Raw genomic sequence first — 19,152 nt, forward strand, 5'->3', positions numbered from 1 at the left:
ATGGTGCACAGGAACAAACACACTACCCAATAATTTCCAAATGTTAAGATTTATTTATCAAAACACCTTAAACAACAAAGGCCTTGACAGTTAAAGAATGACAAATCATATAAATGTGGTCACTAAAAATGGGAAATAACTAAAACAGCACTAATAAACAAAGTAAAAGTTGGAACGGTCACTCAAATGACAGGTCGGTTGTATGGAATCAGGACAACATATGGAACTTTGACGGAAAAAGTGAACTTATGCATTTCTATCGATCCTAACGTCGATCTCTCTGCCGTTGAGGCGATATCCGTTCATGCTTCGGCAGGCGCGGTCCGCCGTCTCTGGGTTGTCGAAGCGAACCACACCACAGCCCTTTGATTTGCCGTTCTCCATCTTGATGTCCGCATACTGCACCATGCCTACAAGAGTGAAGGAGATAACGTCAAGTCACAATTGGAATATTTCAGGCTTAATGACAGCCTCGGGGTCGATCTTAGTCTAGCCATCTTCTTAGTATAAGGGGGATGGGTTAACCTAGCGATCGTTAAGTGCTTGGTACTTGTTCTATGAATATCCTTACTGTACCGAGAGATGTAGTGTTTCTCTTCTGACAAATGTACTTATTGCAAGTCGCTTTTGATAAAAGCGTCTGCTAAGTGCTCTCAATGTAAATGGGTCATGGTCTTGGTGTAGTACGGTGGAGGCAGAAGGGCTGTTGTGTGGTTTGTGTTCTTACCACATGTACTAAAGGTATCCTTCAGCATCTTCCATGTGAAGTCAAAGGGCAGCTGCAAGACAAAAAAAATCACACCGGGTCAGTCCAATCACGGCGTACAATTTAGAATACCGTAAGCAAAATCACCGAAACATCAACATTTACACAATGCTTCACAGATCACTCACATTTCTGACAAAGATCTGGCAGCCCTTCCTGGCGTTGACGCCGCCGACTCCGGGTCCCCCGGCCCCGGCCCCGACGAAGGAGTTGCCCCCGAAGGTGTTGCGGTCCATGTCGGCGGGGCGGTCGAACTGCCCGCCGACGTTCCCGGCTCCCATGCGGTCCATGTTGGAGCCGATGCGGTCGAGGCCTCCGGTGGGGAAGCGATCCAGACCCCCGGAAGACCCCATGCGGTCAAAGTTGTTCTGGCCCATCCTGTCGAGCCCGGTGTTGCCCATGCGATCCATGCCCATCGGGGAGCTGAAGTCCAGGCTGGTGCTGATGCGGTCCAAGCTGGACGGGCCCAGGCGGTCGAACCCGGCGGGGCCCAGGCGCTCCATGCTGGAGCTCATGCGGTCCAGGCCAGAGCCCAGGCGGTCCATACTGGGCCCCAGCCGGTCGATCCCGGAGCCCATGCGGTCGAAGCCGCCGGTACCTCCCAGCCGGTCGAGGTCGGCCCCGCGGTCCAGCCTGTCCATCCCCAGACGGTCCATTCCGGCCAGGCGGTCCAGTCCGGTCCCCAGACGATCCAGTCCAGAGTTCATACGGTCTCCTCCGAGGGAATTCCCTACAAGTCGGATGGAAGGGAGGACAGGTCATCGTTAGTACCAACAACCAAATAGAGAAATGACGCCAAGCGTCGTCACCAAACTTGAGAGAAAAGTACTAACCCACGCCTCTATCAAAAGAGTCTCCAAAATTGTTGCGGGTCATGCCCATTTCATTCCGGCCGAACTCCCGGTCGAAACCACCAGCGATCCCACGCTCCATCTCTGAAGACGCAAGAGGTCACACCATTAGGAGACCGGCCGCACGTGAAGACGCTCCCCGCATGCAGCAAGGTATAGTCCTTACCGTTCATTCTACCCATGCCAGAGGGCCCGAAACGATCCATGTTGTTTCCTCCTCCGCCTCCTCCACCACCACCACCTCCACTTCCAAAGTTGTCCATACCTGAAGCGAAAGTCACATTAAGGAACACAGCCCTGGGAAATGTATACCAGTTTGTTGTCGATGGTTTTGTTAGTTTCCATGAGCAGACATACCTCCTGCTCGGCCACCCATCCCACCGAAGTTCATTCCGTCCATTCCTACAAGCCAAAGTTTGTCAAGGATTAGCCAACGTGTCGCTCTTCATTTGATGAGTTTGTTACGGATCAGCCAACGTGTCGCTCTTTATTTGATGAAAACTATTTATTGAATTAACAACTACCTCCGGGACCCATGTTGCCCATCCCGGCTCCCCTGCCTTCGCCTCTGTTGAGCTGGGTAGCATCGATGGGCTGGCCCCCTGGCCCGAGCCCAAGACCAATCCCGCTCAGGCCACCTGGACAGACGAAAGGTGGCCCAATTAACTTAATGGTCTTTCGTTTTTATAATCAATACATTTTATCTTCAATGTGCATTGCATGCATTTGCGGACTTTGAGGTCGACTTACGGGGAAGAGCAGCTGGTCTTTCAGGCGGTCCGAAATCTCCTTTGGGAAGAGATTTCTCATCCTGAAAAAAAAAAAATAAGATGTTTCCCAAAATGATATGGCAACCTGTCGAAAGTTTATAAATGTATATTTTTTGTTTGTTAATATAGTAGATTACTTACCAGTTTGACGTGCATGACCCGATTGAAGAGCAATTGGCCGTTGAACATAGCTGAGCATAGTTTAGGAAAATTGTATTTAAATGCACAAAAAAAATCCATAAAAAACAAACCAACAAAAGGAACATGACGCTGCGTTTCATATTAGAAAGGATACAGACAGCCTGGACCGCTTCAATGGGCATGTCGAACGTCACGGTGCCCATTCCTCGGCTCTTCCCGTCCTTATCCTCGAGGATGTCCGTCCTGACCACCACGCCGGCCATGCCAAACACCTCCTTCAGCTTCTTCCAGCCCACCTTGTAATCCAGCTGCGGAACACGAGCAACACCGTGAAAAGATTGAAGCGCACTCTACATCGCCTACTTGTGAGGGGTTCAAATTCAACATTTCAAGTATGCAGCATGCCACAACCGTATTTAAAAGGGTACTTACGTTGGCCACAAACACAGTGCTCCCGATCTTGCCGGCCTGCAGGCCATGGATGATCTCGTTGGGGATGTTGGGGTTGTTCATCAGGCTGGGTGGGATGTTCACGGTGGGGGGTCCGCCGGGGCCTGGCCCCATGCGGTCCATGTTCATCCTCTCCATGCCTCCCATGCGGTCCATGCCTCCCATGCGCTCCATGTTCATGCCTCCCATGCGCTCCATCCGGTCCATGCCTCCCATGCGCTCCATGCCACCCATGCGCTCCATGTTCATGCCTCCCATGCGGTCCATGCGCTCCATGTTCATGCCTCCCATGCGGTCCATGTTCATGCCGCCCATGCGGTCCATGTTCATGCCGCCCATGCGGTCCATCCGCTCCATGCGGTCCATCCCGCCCATGCCTCCGTGGCCGCCGGGCCCTCCGCCGCCGCCCTGGGCTTTGTGAGCCTCCCTCTGGGCGATCACACCATCAGGGTCCTGGGGGGGGGGGGGATAGAAGCACAAGTTAGCAAAGGCAGACAAAGCGGAGGGATTAATGGGTCAGGCGTAGGGCTGTCGCAATAATCGCAAAAATGAAATATCGCGATATTTAGAGCACACTGCGGTAGATAATGGGCCATCGCGATCACCGCATATGATATGACCTGGTGCGGGTTGCGCGTTCATGAAACTGACCGTGGAATTCTAGAATAAAACGTGCGTTGCCATGATAACCATTCATTAACGTTCATTAATTTAGTAATGGTGAACTCGCGTTGGATAACGCGAGTAACGCGCCTAACCTGACGCTTGATCATTGTGTGGTGGTTCAACGCTTCCAACGCGTCAACGTGCCAACGCAGCTAGATGAGTCCATGTCCATGCAAGTGAACAGAGCGTTCCCTCTTCGTCATAACTATCAAACCAAACATCCTTCACATTCACCGAGCGAACATTATGAAAGTAAAATGCACATTTCTCGCTAAAAATGTTTCCATAAACCCATTTAATGGCGTAACTATGTTACCATTTCCACCCTGAATAAAGATAGTTGTCGGCCGTGGCTGCGCTGGAGTCCGAGGTAGGAAACCCAAACGCCGCCGTGTTTGGGTGATAGAGCTTAGATCGGGTTTGATTAAATAATCTCTGATATAAATAACAATAATCGGGTTAAATAACTTCACATGGTGTGTCTGGTGCGTTTCCAGCATTCGTATCAGCAGAGAATTAGTCCGCCAAGACGTTGAGGTTGCTTAGCATCCAGAGACTCTGTCCATGCAAGTGAACGGAGCGTTCCCTCTTCGTCATAACTATCAAACCATTCTCCATGGCAACTGGTTCCACACAAACCTTCAGCTCCGTTGTGTCCGAAAAGTTCGCTGACAAAACTCCGGTTACGGGTGTGTTTTGAATTTAAATGTGCATTATCTCGCTTAAACAGCATTTAAAATTTTTTTGCAATAATATCGCATACCGCGATATTGCGCCCCCTGTTTTCACCGCGGTGAAAATTCCTCAACCGTGACAGCCCTAGTCAGGCGATCACCAGCTTCCGCTTAAGACGGAATTGTTCAAAGTAAGTAGTAAAATGAGTGCGTCTTTTTGGGCTGTACTGTGAGCGGTGTGCTCTACCTCTTTGACTTTGAGCGGACGCCCGTTCAGCATGTGTTTGTTGACCTTCTCCACAGCCTTCTTCATGAGCTCTTCAGTCCTGAACTCGACAACACTGAGGAGAAAGAAGTGACTCATGACTACGCACCTCGTTTTATACAAACAGACTTTGGTTGTGGACTATGCTTTAGCAATAAAGAACATCAGCACTCGTTATCGTTGTGGAAGTAGAGTGGGGAAAATAAAATCGAGAACTTACGCGCAACCCTTTGTTGATTGAAGATGACCAGGCAAACCATGGAAACGGGGAAAAGGACATTCAAGTTAGCAAAACGATTGTTTTCCAGAGATTAAGAGACTTTGGCATTATAAGTGGCAGATATAATTGATCACAAGTAAATGACATGCACACATGTGAAGCGTCACAAAAAAACAAATAGTATTGGACAGGACTTGGTTTTGCCTTCATACACTCAAGGTTAACAGATCATAAACCATTGATCACAACTAGAATTAAACATTCAATACCAAAGTAGCATTGGCCAATTACAAACCCTTCTCAAAAGGATTTTCCAATATTCACCGCCAAAGATTTTCCGGTAAAAGCCTCTGTGCCACTGAAGCAATTCTACAGAAGGAGTTACGAGTAACCACCGTGTTGCAACCTCTTGCGGAACGGACCCCCATGAAACTTCGCATTGTAACCCAACAACAGAAAATCACAACATCGTTGGCAATCTCCCGAGATTGGCTACCGAGAAACCTGCTAGATAAAGATAAGCCTCCGAGAGGGCTTCAATGAGAGTTGCCAGACAACACCGAATCCACTCATCCTGCGAGCCACCATCGGAGACGCTGCCCCTCAGAGTCACAACAATTCCCCACAATTACAATAAACCCAAGAAGACGGTGGGTCGGTCTATCGTTATTCAGTGTTTTGATTCATGTGTTTTCACTTACCCTTGATTTTCCTTCTGCGTCCATTAAGTGTTCCACGTACGTTACCTCACCCACTACAAATCAGATTCCAGAGACGACACACACCAAAGGGAGAGAAGCCGAGAGAACAATGGGGGTTTAGAGCAGACACAACAGTCGGCTGGTGACAGCGGGCTCCGACTGACAGTCCAGAGCCTCTTCCCCGCACCTCAGCGTCCGCAGCAACACAATCCGGTACAGGTCTACAAAAAGCAAGCTTGTATCGCACAGGGCGAGTGTAAATATGTCACTAAATTCTTAGCCTGTCCTTGTAATATCCCCCGAACACCATAAGCCATAACGGAGGACAACTGGAGTTTGAATAGCGGTCAGCCACTGGAAATGGTTGCGCTGCCATCGAAAAGCCACATTGCATACTTGTCCCAATTTCAATTTAAATCTCAATCCGTCTAGCCCACTACATGACCACCAAGTTAAGACTTTGTCAAAAGGACAACTGCAGTCGATGCACCAGTAAATCTACATTTCTTGCTGATGACTAACTATAGAGAAACAATCTACCAACTGGCTTCACAAAATAGGTGGGGAAAGAAATTCAGCAATCTCCAACATCTGCTTCCTAAATGGACCTGAGAGCAAAATCAACGATTCTGATTTTTGTTTAAAAGAATGGCTGTACCCTGCTAGTAGAAGATCATGAGTGTTCAATGAACTAACACCGCTGACCAAACCTCTACAGACAAGGACAGGACGTAAGAAGCTGCTTCGTTTTGTAGACCTGTACCCCAAGAAATTCCAAACGCACATCTGTGATTGGCACAACATGGAGACCTGCTGAGAAACAATGGCTGTGTCAAAAGGTCAAACCTAAAAAAGAAAATGCAATTTAACTGCACAGTCAGTTGTACAACCACAACATAATCCACCGGGAAATGGCAATTGGTGACCTCTTCAACACACACTTCAGCGTACTTAAAGCAGATGTATATGTTGCATTACATTTGATACGCCTAAGGCTTTCCCAAGCCACATACCTGAGGAACAAAATTAACAGATTGGCGGTTTTTACAAGCCCAGTATAAAATCGATATTACAAGCTCAAGAAGTGTTGACTCTGCCATGGTAAAATGCAACAATGCAATTTATAAAATGGCAGCTTTCACCAGTGGACATAGCACAACAATTTGGTGTAGTATGTGCTTCCAAACTGCACTTCAGGGAGTCCAAAAATACAGCGCCACCCCATAGATGATTCCAAACCACGGAATTCCCACCAACAATACAAAAGGTACAACTTCTTCTTCAAAGAAACCAGGTCGGCTTTGCATCAGCAAGTTCGGTCAAAATCCATGTAGACAAAAAAGTGGATATCTTAAGTTAAGCGGAAATCCCATTTCTTTTTTTATTTAAATACATTTATATCCGTTCAACTGATTCCAACTACACCCTTACAAAAACCCTGAAAGCCTCGATCCCTTCAAATCTGGAGTAGTCAATCAAAATGACCACTGAACCTGCAACCTCTGCTGTAGCAATGGAGAAAAGAAAATATTAGTATTCTATCCATCACCGGAGACCCTACCTTTTTCTTTCATCAGGTCTTTGAGTGCCTGCCATTTCACATCATATGGGATGTTGCTGACAAACACACGGTAACGCTTGTTCACATTTCCATAGGGTTCAAATCGTCCGCCACCGCCTCTCTTCTGGGGCCTCTCCTTTCTGCTGGGCCCGGAGTCATGCTTAGGTTTACCATTCACTTCTCTGTAAAAAAAACAAACAAACACAAAAAGGTACAATATTCGTGGTTATTTTCCACCAACAACTTAACAACATCAGGTATATGTGTCCAGAGTTTCACATTTCGGTTTGGCATACGTTAGTGCTAAATTCTACAATGGCTACATTCACGTTCCAGGATTTAGACGGATCCCGGCCACGCGTAGATAATTACAGCGCTTCTGCGACTTACGCATTGTGAAAGGAAAACCAATGGGTGTATTCGTTTTTATAAACATACTAATAACCAAGATAACGCAATGTTTTTTCACATTATACCCGTGTCAAAATTGCCTAAATAAAATGACCCATGTAGCATGTTCAGGCTACGAAACGCTAACAAAGAGCCCTTGAGTGAGTCGACGGGAGGGAAGGTTCGTTACCCCTGCAATGGCTGCTGCTGCGGAGTAGGCTGGACTGGCTTCTCGGGGACGGCTTCGACCTTAACCTCAGTCGACATCTTCTTGCGCGGTTGAAATGGTTACCTCGTCAAATTAATTGGGACGATATAGAGAAAGTACTTTGAAAACCAATGTAATGCAACTCAAAACAGGGTGAACCAAATCCGAAGGGCAGCTACGTCCGTCTCGTGCCAAGCTACTGAAATGGCGGACAGAAAACGTCGCTTCTAAATATTCCCCGATGTTGCCAAGAGGAGAGGCCGAGAGGATGCTGGGAGTTTACGCACCATTAGTTGCGGGTTCCTGCTGCAGTTCAAGGACCGCATTTCTAGGACCCTAGTATTCTTGACAATAATATGCCTTCGGGACTTGAGTTTATTTTTCTTTGGAGGGCACGTTTTGTCTCCTAACTAACTATACACATTACCTTTTCAAAATTACGATATAGGTATTTCACAATACATAACTAATTGTACTAAGATTGAGTGCATTAAAAGGCTTCATAATTCAACTCTTAGAATCTCAAAGCAGAATCAAAGGCTTTTTAATTCAACATATGATGGTATTGGTGGTATGATCAGTGGAAAAATGTGGCCCTAATCCACTTCCGTAGATTTGACATACAATAAAGGTTCATTTCTATTTAAGAGACAGTTTTCAATTACCACCTATTTAAATTTCCAGACAACCAGCACCAATGTTGTCCCATACCCCCTCCTCTCTCCTCCTTCTCCTCTTCCTCCTCCCTCTTCCTCCTCCTTCTTCCTCCGCTTCCTCATCCTCCCAGGAAGCCACCCCACCTTGTGGACGCCGCTAGCAGCATCCCGTGTTGTTATCAACCATTGTTTTTTGTCTGGACCTGATTTTAAATATATTCAGTTAAAGGTGTTGTGAGACTAATTTAGATAAAATATCAATACTAGCCATGGGGAACCGAGACGATGAATATGATTTCTTGTTCAAAGGTATGTGAGCATTATAAATACGAATTGATAGCTAGCTAGGTTAGCATGCTAGCTATGTCACATAGCCTATGTGAACCATGATGTACCACCACAAGTGCGTAAATACAAGCTACTTTACCTCATAAGTATTTTTGTAATTAGTAAACTATCAACTACAATATGTACGGATAACTATTCCGATTTTTTGTTATGGCTTGTCTACGTTGAGTTTTTCTGACATGCAAGCAAGTATGTCAGAACATAAAACCAACGTTATGGAGGCAGATAACTTTACCACAATTACCGCAAAGGTGACGAAATAGTCCTTTATGGATACACGAGTTCATAACTGGATGTTGTATAAACCATATTGAATCTAACTCAAGAAAATCGTACACATCCTTTTGAATTAATCAGAAAAGTGACAAGACAAACGTGTAGGCTATGGCTGTGAAGTCTGGTATTGAACCATAGTAACCGTTTTATGCGGTTACAATCCCTAACGATTGTCTATTTCATAACAGAAGGCAAGAATAAGGCTAGTAGGATCCCTTTTCCAAATTTGGTCTTTAGTGTAAATAAGTTACGCAGTATGTTCAGAAACTGCATCACATTTTTCCTGGATCCTCCCAGATATTTTGAATCCGAAATTTAATGTAATCCTATATAAGGGCGGTGGTTTCATGGGCACTGTTCATCCCTGTGTGACGTGCAATGATATGCTACCTCTTGTTTAAACGGATCAAAAGCATATATATTTTTTATTATCTGTCATAGAGTGATAAGATCTTTATGGCTGAAAGTTGTGTGTTTTGCTTCTAGTTGTACTAATCGGTGACTCAGGAGTAGGGAAGAGCAACCTGCTTTCCCGCTTCACGAGGAATGAGTTCAACCTGGAGAGTAAGAGCACCATCGGGGTGGAGTTCGCCACCCGCAGCCTCCAGGTGGACGGCAAGATGATCAAGGCTCAGATCTGGGACACAGCTGGCCAGGAGCGCTACAGAGCAATCACATCAGCGTGAGTCGGGTTGAGCTTATGTTACGTTAACACATGAAATGTGTTATTGATGCATCCACATGCGTCTGCCCTACCACTGTGGTCAATATATTGTTTGATCACATGCGACTCCAGTGACTCTGTAGTTAAAGATGAATGCAGAGAAATAAAATGTCACTCATATTGTTCTCCACTATACAGAGCTTATTAATGTTTGCTCTGATATACATCTTCCCAATGTCATTGCCATGCATTTCTGATCAACAACGTAAAGCAATTTATAGCTTATATAGCACCAAATAGCCACACATTGTGTCATCACCAATGTCAAGCTTTCATCTTCATGTTGGCACCATTATCAAAACTGGGAGGGCCTTAATGAAAATATTTCCTCAAGATGCTCTTTTTCAATATAGTTAAAAACATTAATAACCATTAATAGTACATTTGACTCATTGTAAATCCTTTCCCCTGCATCGGTGGTTTGCCTGCAGGTACTACCGGGGTGCGGTGGGGGCTCTCCTGGTGTACGACATCGCCAAGCACCTGACCTACGAGAACGTGGAGCGCTGGCTGAAGGAGCTGAGGGACCACGCCGACAACAACATCGTCATCATGCTGGTGGGCAACAAGAGCGACCTGCGCCACCTGCGGGCCGTGCCCACGGACGAGGCCCATGCCTTCTCAGGTGAGCCCCCTAGAAAACATTGCTTATCAGCCGCTGGTTCTCAGGGTTTGACTCTGAGACATCTGTACTGAAGCAGACATGGTTTTTTGATGTATCCTTTCTGTGTCCCTTATTCAGAAAAGAACACCATCTCCTTTATTGAGACATCAGCACTGGACTCTACAAATGTAGAAGAAGCATTCAAAAACATTTTGGCAGGTAGGAAGAGATTCTCACGGGACGTGATTCCTTGTAGGTCCTTAATGTTGCATTCAATCAACGAAAAATATACTTAATTTGTTTCTTTTTAATCTTTGCACAGAGATCTACCGCATCGTGTCACAGAAGCAGATGGCAGACAGGTTTGCACACGACGAGTCTCCAGGCAACAACGTGGTAGACATCAGTGTCCCTCCCACCACCGACAGCCAGAAGGGCAATAAACTCCCGTGCTGTCAAGGCCCGTGAACTCCAAACACACCTGTGTCTTTGTCCCACTTGATCTTCTCTTACACGGCAAAACACTCTCTTCATATCAAATCCCCCCCCCACCCATTCACTTCTCCCCCATACCACAGCTCACGGCCAATGCCCCTGTTTCTGTTCAGTTTTACTTGGTTGTACAGTCCGTTTCTGTTATATGTAAATTCACCTGTGCTCTTCTCTTTTGTTGTTGAAGAAAGAAACTGAGAAAAAGCCTTTATTTCACTTTGTACGGCAAGTTTTTGTTTAATTGAGACGATGTGAAAGTTCCTGCAATGTAGGAAAGGGGCAATTGTGCATGTTTTGAATGAAGCTTAATGAAAGTCATGGAACCTTTTAAAGGTTGATTTGTACTTCTGCGTTGAATAGCCACCGGAGGTTTGTGGTAGGTCTATTTGTCACGTGTGTAGCCAACAGGGGTCCGCTTCCTCTTTCCCCCTCCATTTTGTAGCTGAGTGGAAAACAACATGGAAAGGATAAGTTAATGTTACTTTGTTGTTGACACAACTACACATTATGAAGATCAACACACTTAAATAAACGCTACCAGTACCAGCATAGACAGCCACCACTAAACCGTGCAGCTATTCAATGCAGTTTAATATAATTCAGCCTTTACTGGCCCATGCACTTTACTGTATGCGTTGGTGCATTTCAACAGTGACCTCTAGATGGTGCTGCTGTGTAAATAAAACACTGGCAAATGAACGCCACCTGATGTGGCAGTATTGAAAGTATGATTTCTCACTGTATTTATTAAACTGTGTCTGGCTAAAGTTTTACTTTACGTAAAAATGCATACAAATTTGCAATAAAATCCTTTACAAAAGTATTCTGTCAAATGTTCGTTTTTGAGGGACTGATATTTGATTTCACACACACACACACACACACACACACACACACACACACACACACACACACACACACACACACACACACACACACACACACACACACACACACACACACACACACACACACACACACACACACACTCTCACACACACACACACACACACACACACACACACACACACACACACACACACACACACACACACACACACACACACACACACAATACTCAGTATAGGATACAGGATAAAAAGCAATACCGTATTGGTTCAAATTCAACATGAAACGAAAAATGTACCCAGGCCCAGGGGCCAAATAGATAACCTGCGCTCAAGCGACGGCTGCAATGACCCAGATATCAGTCAGAGGGAGCCAGACTGTTCGAATCCAAACCAAGCTGCGGCTGCCTGTTCCCCTATAACAGCCACGGGTACTGTGTTCAGTCGATGTGAGAGAACTGCCGAGGAGCAACCCAGTTCGATCCACTGCACGGATGAGGGAGCCGTAGCGGAATACAAACACTATTTTATCGGTGTAATTTACGCCATTTGCTGTCAGTCGTGTTCAACGCGCTAGGTTATCCACCGACACCGTACCGTCATCGCGGGTCTTTCTTCCGAAGGGCTCGCCCTATCTCCGGGAGTCTGAATGGAGGCAGGAGCAGAAGGAGCGTTTGGGCTGTCCGAGGCCAGGGAAGGCAGCCCGGTATCCGGCGCCACAGCATCTGATGATGGGGACACTGTCATTGGAGTCAGCTATGGAGTCGACTCCGGTGACACGGGTACGTCCCTGTTACAATCAATTGTCTATGCCATTTTGTCCTGGTATTTTTGTATTTCTATTCACTCAGTTACACACATATCCTCGATGATACTGTTTGTGGGCCAAAAGTACCGAATCATCTCTGCTAGCATGCTAGTAGCCTGCTAGGCGCTGGGCAGATGGGTACGCTGGGCAGTTTGTGGTGTAGGTGGCGGCGGCGGCCAGTAAACATCCGCTGAAAACATATTCTCCAAAGACCATATGACACGTCTGGTAAACCCCAGCAACGATTATATACATGCAATAGCGAGAAGACAGCTTTTTGTATTTAATTCGCCTGCTGTGATACCCTTTACGTTGGGTGTAGTAAGGTCGGCAGCAGAAGGAGGTTCTAGGTGGGCAACGCATTTGTGCTCCAGTGATGCTGTTTGCACAGAGCTGTCTCCAGCATCCACGCATCCTGACAGCACGTAGGCAGACATGAAGGTTTCATTAATTATAGTGATTTGGTTCTCTTGCAATAAAGCTTTTTTTTTGTGTTTAGGAATTCATTAATTTATTTGTTTGAGTAGAAGTAAAATACTCGTCATATTTAAATTAAGTGACCAGCTAGCCTAATTGTTCTTGCCAATAATCGTTCGAGCTATTTACTAATACTATAAATAATACGTGCATGGAATATATAGGCCTTTAATATACAAAGGAGAGGATACTATGGGAAGATGGTTGATCGTCTTCATAAGCGGCACGTTGGTTACTGAATAACGGTTATGTATTCATGCACTGTGGGTGTGTGTGTATTATCATTTGCATGTTTAATGCAGGCCTATGTGTTATTCAGCAATACACATATCCAGTTTGTTTTTTACGGCGGATAATGTCAAATACCTAGGGTGTGTTCTTTGGGAAAGAAATCATGCCTGTGTGTCGATGTGCTCGACAATGCCGCTCACATTATATTGGGTGGAACCCAGAGCCGTATTTCAAGGTTGGGAGAACCGGGCAGGGAAATTGCTGACTTGAACAATAGTTTCCTGCGGGTGGGCCAACATTTCCAGACTAATTTAATCAAAAACCTACAAAGGGACATGCTGTATTCAAGTTGGGCTGTGTATTGACGTTGAACACGATATTCAATGTGAATGTTGGACTTGGCGTTTGCTAGTATATTTTGATTAATTTGAACATACTACTTGTTGCACACTCATATGAAGTGAAAGGAAACGATTCCCTCCTCAACAGAGAGTGGGTTAGCTTTTGCACAAGAATGCTGGATAGCTCAACCTAGATGCATTATTCAGCAGTGCCCTTCCTCCACCAAATGTTTTCTGGTTCTCACTTACTTCCTGCTGCATGTGGACCACTGGCAGTTGTTTCTTTTCACATGCACTTATTTTATGGACCAGAATAGCCCCTGATATCCAGGTGTGGCAAGATAATGAATAACCAAGAACCTCTTGTTTCATTGTCCGGTGTATGGAGAGAAATCTTGCATCTCTGAAACTTGTAGGCAACCATATTGAGGTCGGATTGGTAAGGTTTTTATACACCTCAAGACTGATCAGTGGGCCCTGGAGATGACACAGAACACAGTCAAGATGGTTTGTTAGTGATCATGCGGTTGTGTGTTCCAGCAGTTCTTGTGAAGTGAGGTCAGGGGATGCCTACAGGTAAACTGTAGTAACAGGGGATCTAAACCTTTTTTACTGAGAGACGGAACACCATAGGCCCACCATCCAGCTCCTGCTATTTTGCATTCTTATATTGTATTTCTACTCTTAATTCTTGTAAGGATCAGGGATATACGGATACAATTTTTTCCTTCCCGATACCTAATTCCGATTCCTGACTCTGAGTATACCTTGTGTATGCTGACACATCATCTAGCATTGTTGCATGTTATTCCGACTTGGTAGCTTGAACGCACGTGGGATGGAGATAACGCTTTTCCGCATCATAACGCTGCACGTGTTTGTGTTCTTCTTTGCCTGTGTAGTAAATTAGCTAGTCACGTGACAGTAATGGATCGGCGCATAGACTTGCGTACTCCGAACTTCCGATACTGGTATCGTAACCACTCTAGAAGTGAGTTTGGTTGATGCCTACAGATGCCTGCCTGTGGTCAATGTGGTGAACGGGAACCAGCATCCACTAGTACTTTGTGAATGTGCTTAAGGCTGTTGATGGGGTCCTTTGGTGTCCTCATTGTTGTGTGTGATTTGGCTCGTGATTCAGAGCCGTGGTGAGGTGCAGCTGGTCTTTGTGATAAGCAGTGCAGCTGGGAGGATGGAGCGTGTTCCTCTCCTCCTGTACCAACGTCTGGCAAAGCAAGGCGCTTTAAATGTCACAAGATCTTAAAGGTCATGATGACCTTGTAGTGCCTACAAATCAAAATACACATTTTTATCTTTACGTAACCCTTCAAACGGAGAGTCGTTGTTGATGATCTTAGGGAAAGATGTAAGCATGTGACTCGCTTTTATACAAGGTGGCAGTTCTTTCCAAGGGGGTGTCTTCAAACCAAGCTTTTTGTCCACTCCTCTGGAGGACGTGGGAACAAACGTTGTGAGGGCATCACAGTGGGCAGTATAAATTGCGTCTATTTGTCTATGTGTGAACTGCCTCGATGGACCATTGTCCTGCATCCCTTAAAAAAGACTGACAGAATCAATCTGGCTCATCTTCTCTGTTGTTCATACTGGGGTATGGTTAGCTCCGACCAGGGCGCCATGCATTTGATGGTTGAACCGGAGTGCCCCTCTCCTCCTCCAGGGAGAGATGCCCGGGGATCATCCGTTGGATTGACTCTATTTCCGTCTCCTTATCTGACTCACGTGGGCTGTCAGAACTGCTGATGGAGGCGTGACGGTGGGCTTCCACCTGTGTAATTAACCATTGATCGAACTGTGTCTTCCACCATGCGCTCTCTCTCTCTCTCTCTCTCTCTCTCTCTCTCTCTCTCTCTCTCTCTCTCTCTCTCTCTCTCTCTCTCTCTCTCTCTCTCTCTCTCTCTCTCTCTCTCTCTCTCTCTCTCTCTATGGACGATGACCCATTTCTATTTCTTTCCATTGGCATTCCTTCTTATTGCATAGAAGTTATCTCTGGCTAGCCATAACAAGTCATAACTCCATGGAAGTAATTGTAAACCTCGTTTCCCGACCCTGACTATAATCTATTGGAGTAGGACTAGTACACCTACCCTTTCCTGCTGTTCTTTGTTTTTCCCTGTGTTAGACCTTAGTTTATGGGCTCAAGGCAGCAGTTAATATACTTAATTTCCCTATTGTGTCCCATGCATCTCCACTGCTCCTAGAAATGTTATTTACTGTCATTGTATTCTCAGAAGAAAACGGAGAGTAGAGGTGAGGAGACGATGAAAAATTAGAAAATTGCAGTCGAAAGTGTCTGTAACAGAATCACACCATCTCCACATCCTTCTTTTGGCCTTCTTCGATTCTCACTTTATCTGCTACTTTGTCAGCTACCCGATTGTTTTCCCCCTCATGCCTCTCACTTCCTTTTTCTTTCTTTGCTCACGGCTTTCATTGTGAATTTTATCACAGTGTCCATGCTTGTGTGTCCTTGCATCATGCTTAGCTCTCATTTGGCGGCATCATGTATCTGTCCTGCATCAATGACCCAGACAGACTTCTTCCTCAGGTCACGAGAAGTTCTTCATGTAGATTGGCCTGTAGTCACTATGGGGTGTATGTGGTTGTCCATCAAGAGTGCCCACGTCTGTAAGCAATTAAGCCTGTTTTTATGACTCAAATCGTTCTCTGTTCTATTAGAGTTGTTCCAATACTGATACCAGAATCAGAAATTCCTCAGAAACTGCCCTTTAGGCAGTATCGGGTATCGGCGAGTACAAAAGTCTATGCCCCAATCCGATAACATCACAAACACGTGCAGTGTTATGCTGCGTTAATTAATGTTCGGAGGTGGAAAGCCTTAAAACGCTTTAAGGCTTCGACGGGGCACAGCAAAGGTCAACCAAGACACGTACCAGTCGCATGACATCCCTGATCGGTCAGTTGAATTTTCCATTCGCTTTTTTTTTTCAAAGGGACATTTTCGCTTGCACACCTACCGTTTCCATCAGCCAGGTTCTCACTGTGCCGCTGGACTGAAGGACTGAGAGAAGTGGGCATGAGTCACGTGTCTGATGCTGTTAAATTCCCTCCACCCTGAGTGTCACTCAAGCCTCTTCACACTCGTCAGTGCAGTCAAATAAAGTGCAATTTCGTTTAAAAGTCGCCTGGCTTGGAAGGTACATTGGAACAGATGTCTGTCATGCAGTGTCTGGCACTCTGTGGAGTTCTACACGACTGGTTTCTGGTCACGACTGTCTTTTTTTCAGGCAGGAGGCAGAAGCTCTATTATTAAGTTAGAAAACAGAGAGAGGAGACACTGCTTCTAGGATAGATTTTCAGTGTGCGAGTTTGCAATCTTGTCTCATGTCTAATCCGATTAAGTGACACGGGAAGAATACGATTGGGATTAGCGGAACAAGAAGTGACCATGAACCTGTGTCACTACCTTAATTGCTCCTCTGCAAGAAATCATAACCATGTTCCTTTGTGTTGAAGGGACTGGATGTTTGACCTACTAGGCCAATCGGCTATCCCAAAACAGAACCTGATACGTCTTAATCAGTGGCACAATAGATTCTCCTGCAGGCTCCCTGTTTTAAAAGACTGCATGCATCCTGATGAACAGCTCCTCATTTGTCTCTAGCAAGTCTTCCCCGGCAGCCCGTGAAACCAGCTGGAAGGCATATATTACAGCCTGCTTGTTTCCCTTAACGTTATTGATCATAATGGCAGCCGGCTTGACTTGGCATGCCGATAACCATCCACCCCTGACACTGACAGTCCCCCGGCCTCCACCACTCTTGTTCTTCGCACCCCCCAGGCCTACTGCGCTCTAGTACACATCATCGGCGTTGTTGTGTATGTTGTACAGGCTTGGAAGCAGACAGAGCGTAGTCTATTCTCTCCTTCCTCTGCACACAGACACCAGTGCAGTCCACTCTGCCAACCAGAGAGAGAGAGAGAGAGAGAGAGAGAGAGAGAGAGAGAGAGAGAGAGAGAGAGAGAGAGAGAGAGAGAGAGAGAGAGAGAGAGAGAGAGAGAGAGAGAGAGAGAGAGAGAGAGAGAGAGAGAGAGAGAGAGAGAGAGAGAGAGAGAGAGAGAGAGAGAGAGAGAGAGAGAGAGAGAGAGAGAGAGAGAGAGAGAAAATCATTTTCTTCATGAAACTGGCAGATGGTGTGCTGAAGCCTATTTGCCAATTTTATGATATGATAATTCGGTCTACTTGAACCTGTTCATGGGCTGTCTTGTGGGTGTGTGTATGGTGCTGGGAGACATACAGGAGGTGACTTGTGTGGTCGCTGAATAATTCATGCACCCAGACCCCTGTTTAGATCAATGGTGAATGTTGTAGTGATGCCGTTTTGAGACAGTTCAGCTGGGACAGACGGGTGACACACATTGAGACAGCTCCACTGACCCCAAACTGATCCCCGTCTCAACTATAGCCTAAGCAGACTCCAACCACAACCCTGGCCTGTTCTTGCCAAGACTAAGGGGCCACCCCCCCTCCCTCCCCACTGTTGTGTTATTAATCACTGGGTTATTGGGTGAAATGCAAACGACTGATTTGTTATTCATACGGAACGTTGGCGCCGCTCACAGATGGCTCTGCTTTTTGTTAACTCGTACCGTAGGTGAGGTCTCTTGTATGAGCAGGAAATGAAGAGCCAGTCGGATGATAGCTAGAGGCGATGACAGCTGCGCAGCTTGTGGCGAAATCCCCACAGAGATCTTTCCAGCTAACTTCTGGGGATGTCCCCCGTTTATTGGGACAGGGATAGACACACACAGACACACACTGTGTGTATTTCTCAGTGTGCATTAGGTCACATTGTGATTGTTTACAGTGGATAAATACATAGCCACCGCTGGGGCAAACACTATAATAAATAATTCATTAAGCATGTGTTGTGCTGAAACAAACTTGGATTTGGTTGTAAATATATACCGCGTACACACGGTCAAATTAGAAGCTCTATGTTTTTGAGGGCTTTACCAAATTCCAGGTGCATTTTGGCAAAAAGGTCCAGGCACTATTTAGAATTTGTGTTTAAACTTTAATAATATTATTTGATTCATTTATGTTACTGACGAATTTGCCCGTCGTGTGGACTCTCATGTGCTTCTGTGGGCTGTGCAATCTGCAGGCAAATATTTATGTTTGGTGGGTGCTGAGCAGCAATACAGGCCCAGGTGTATGCATGAGTATCTAATGTGACTTAGCATGTGTGGCTTTGCTGCTGCCATGCTATCGCCCTATTTACCAGCGGCATGATACTGTGTGGCCAACAGCATGTGTATGCTGATTCAACGCACACGTGCGTACCTCATGAAAAAAAGAGCTGCTTGACCTCAATCGGGGCGCCATGGAAACAAGGAAAGGAGAGAATTGTGTGTCTGTGTATGTGTGTGTGTGTGTGTGTGTGTGTGTGTGTGTGTGTGTGTCTGTGTGTCTGCTTGCCTACACATGTGCGATTTTTCAACCTGATACCAGGCTGCTAAAAAGGTTGCCGAATCTCATCGAATTTTCCAGTGTGATGTTTTAGGAGTCAGAGCTAGAGTCTCCATGCAATCACTGGTTAGTTATGGCTAGTATGGTTTTTCAACAGGATTCTATTCCCTAGCTCACCGAGCTTTAACATCGACCGAAGGGCTCAGCGATACTAGACTGGTACTGGCTGTCA

The 19,152-nt window shown here is 45.8% G+C and overlaps 3 protein-coding genes across 6 annotated transcripts in view; 2 read left to right on the forward strand and 1 right to left on the reverse strand.

Annotated features, from left to right (window-relative positions):
* Nucleotides 1–30: 30 nt before the first annotated feature.
* hnrnpm (heterogeneous nuclear ribonucleoprotein M) lies at nucleotides 31–7,933 on the reverse strand. Of its 2 annotated transcripts, XM_030372298.1 has the most exons (16): nucleotides 7,646–7,933; nucleotides 7,066–7,247; nucleotides 5,505–5,557; nucleotides 4,804–4,811; nucleotides 4,566–4,659; nucleotides 2,961–3,431; nucleotides 2,683–2,836; nucleotides 2,529–2,578; nucleotides 2,368–2,428; nucleotides 2,142–2,255; nucleotides 1,975–2,019; nucleotides 1,784–1,882; nucleotides 1,600–1,701; nucleotides 895–1,496; nucleotides 728–779; nucleotides 31–410 (listed from the first exon to the last, which is right to left on the reverse strand). In XM_030372298.1, the coding sequence occupies exons 1-16, from the start codon at nucleotides 7,720–7,722 to the stop codon at nucleotides 247–249; spliced, it is 2,328 nt and encodes a 775-aa protein (XP_030228158.1). In that variant the 5' UTR covers nucleotides 7,723–7,933; the 3' UTR covers nucleotides 31–246. The 2 variants fall into 2 exon arrangements, with proteins under 2 accessions (XP_030228158.1, XP_030228159.1); XM_030372299.1 differs by lacking the exons at nucleotides 5,505–5,557; nucleotides 7,646–7,933.
* A 494-nt stretch (nucleotides 7,934–8,427) lies between these two features.
* LOC115555445 (ras-related protein Rab-11B) lies at nucleotides 8,428–11,578 on the forward strand. The gene is made up of 5 exons (XM_030372300.1): nucleotides 8,428–8,628; nucleotides 9,430–9,625; nucleotides 10,099–10,292; nucleotides 10,410–10,490; nucleotides 10,594–11,578. The coding sequence occupies exons 1-5, from the start codon at nucleotides 8,589–8,591 to the stop codon at nucleotides 10,737–10,739; spliced, it is 657 nt and encodes a 218-aa protein (XP_030228160.1). The 5' UTR covers nucleotides 8,428–8,588; the 3' UTR covers nucleotides 10,740–11,578.
* A 398-nt stretch (nucleotides 11,579–11,976) lies between these two features.
* Nucleotides 11,977–19,152, forward strand: part of pip5k1ca (phosphatidylinositol-4-phosphate 5-kinase, type I, gamma a) — a 44,220-nt gene continuing 37,044 nt past the window's right edge. Inside the window, exon 1 of one of the 3 annotated variants that reach the window (XM_030371899.1) lies at nucleotides 11,977–12,393. In XM_030371899.1, the coding sequence (XP_030227759.1) occupies nucleotides 12,261–12,393 (133 nt within the window). In that variant the 5' untranslated portion in view covers nucleotides 11,977–12,260. The remainder of the gene's footprint in view (nucleotides 12,394–19,152) is intronic. The other 2 variants (XM_030371901.1, XM_030371900.1) reach the window with 2 other exon arrangements.

Source organism: Gadus morhua, chromosome 12, assembly GCF_902167405.1.
Source record: "Gadus morhua chromosome 12, gadMor3.0, whole genome shotgun sequence".
Classification (NCBI taxonomy): Eukaryota; Metazoa; Chordata; class Actinopteri; order Gadiformes; family Gadidae; genus Gadus; species Gadus morhua.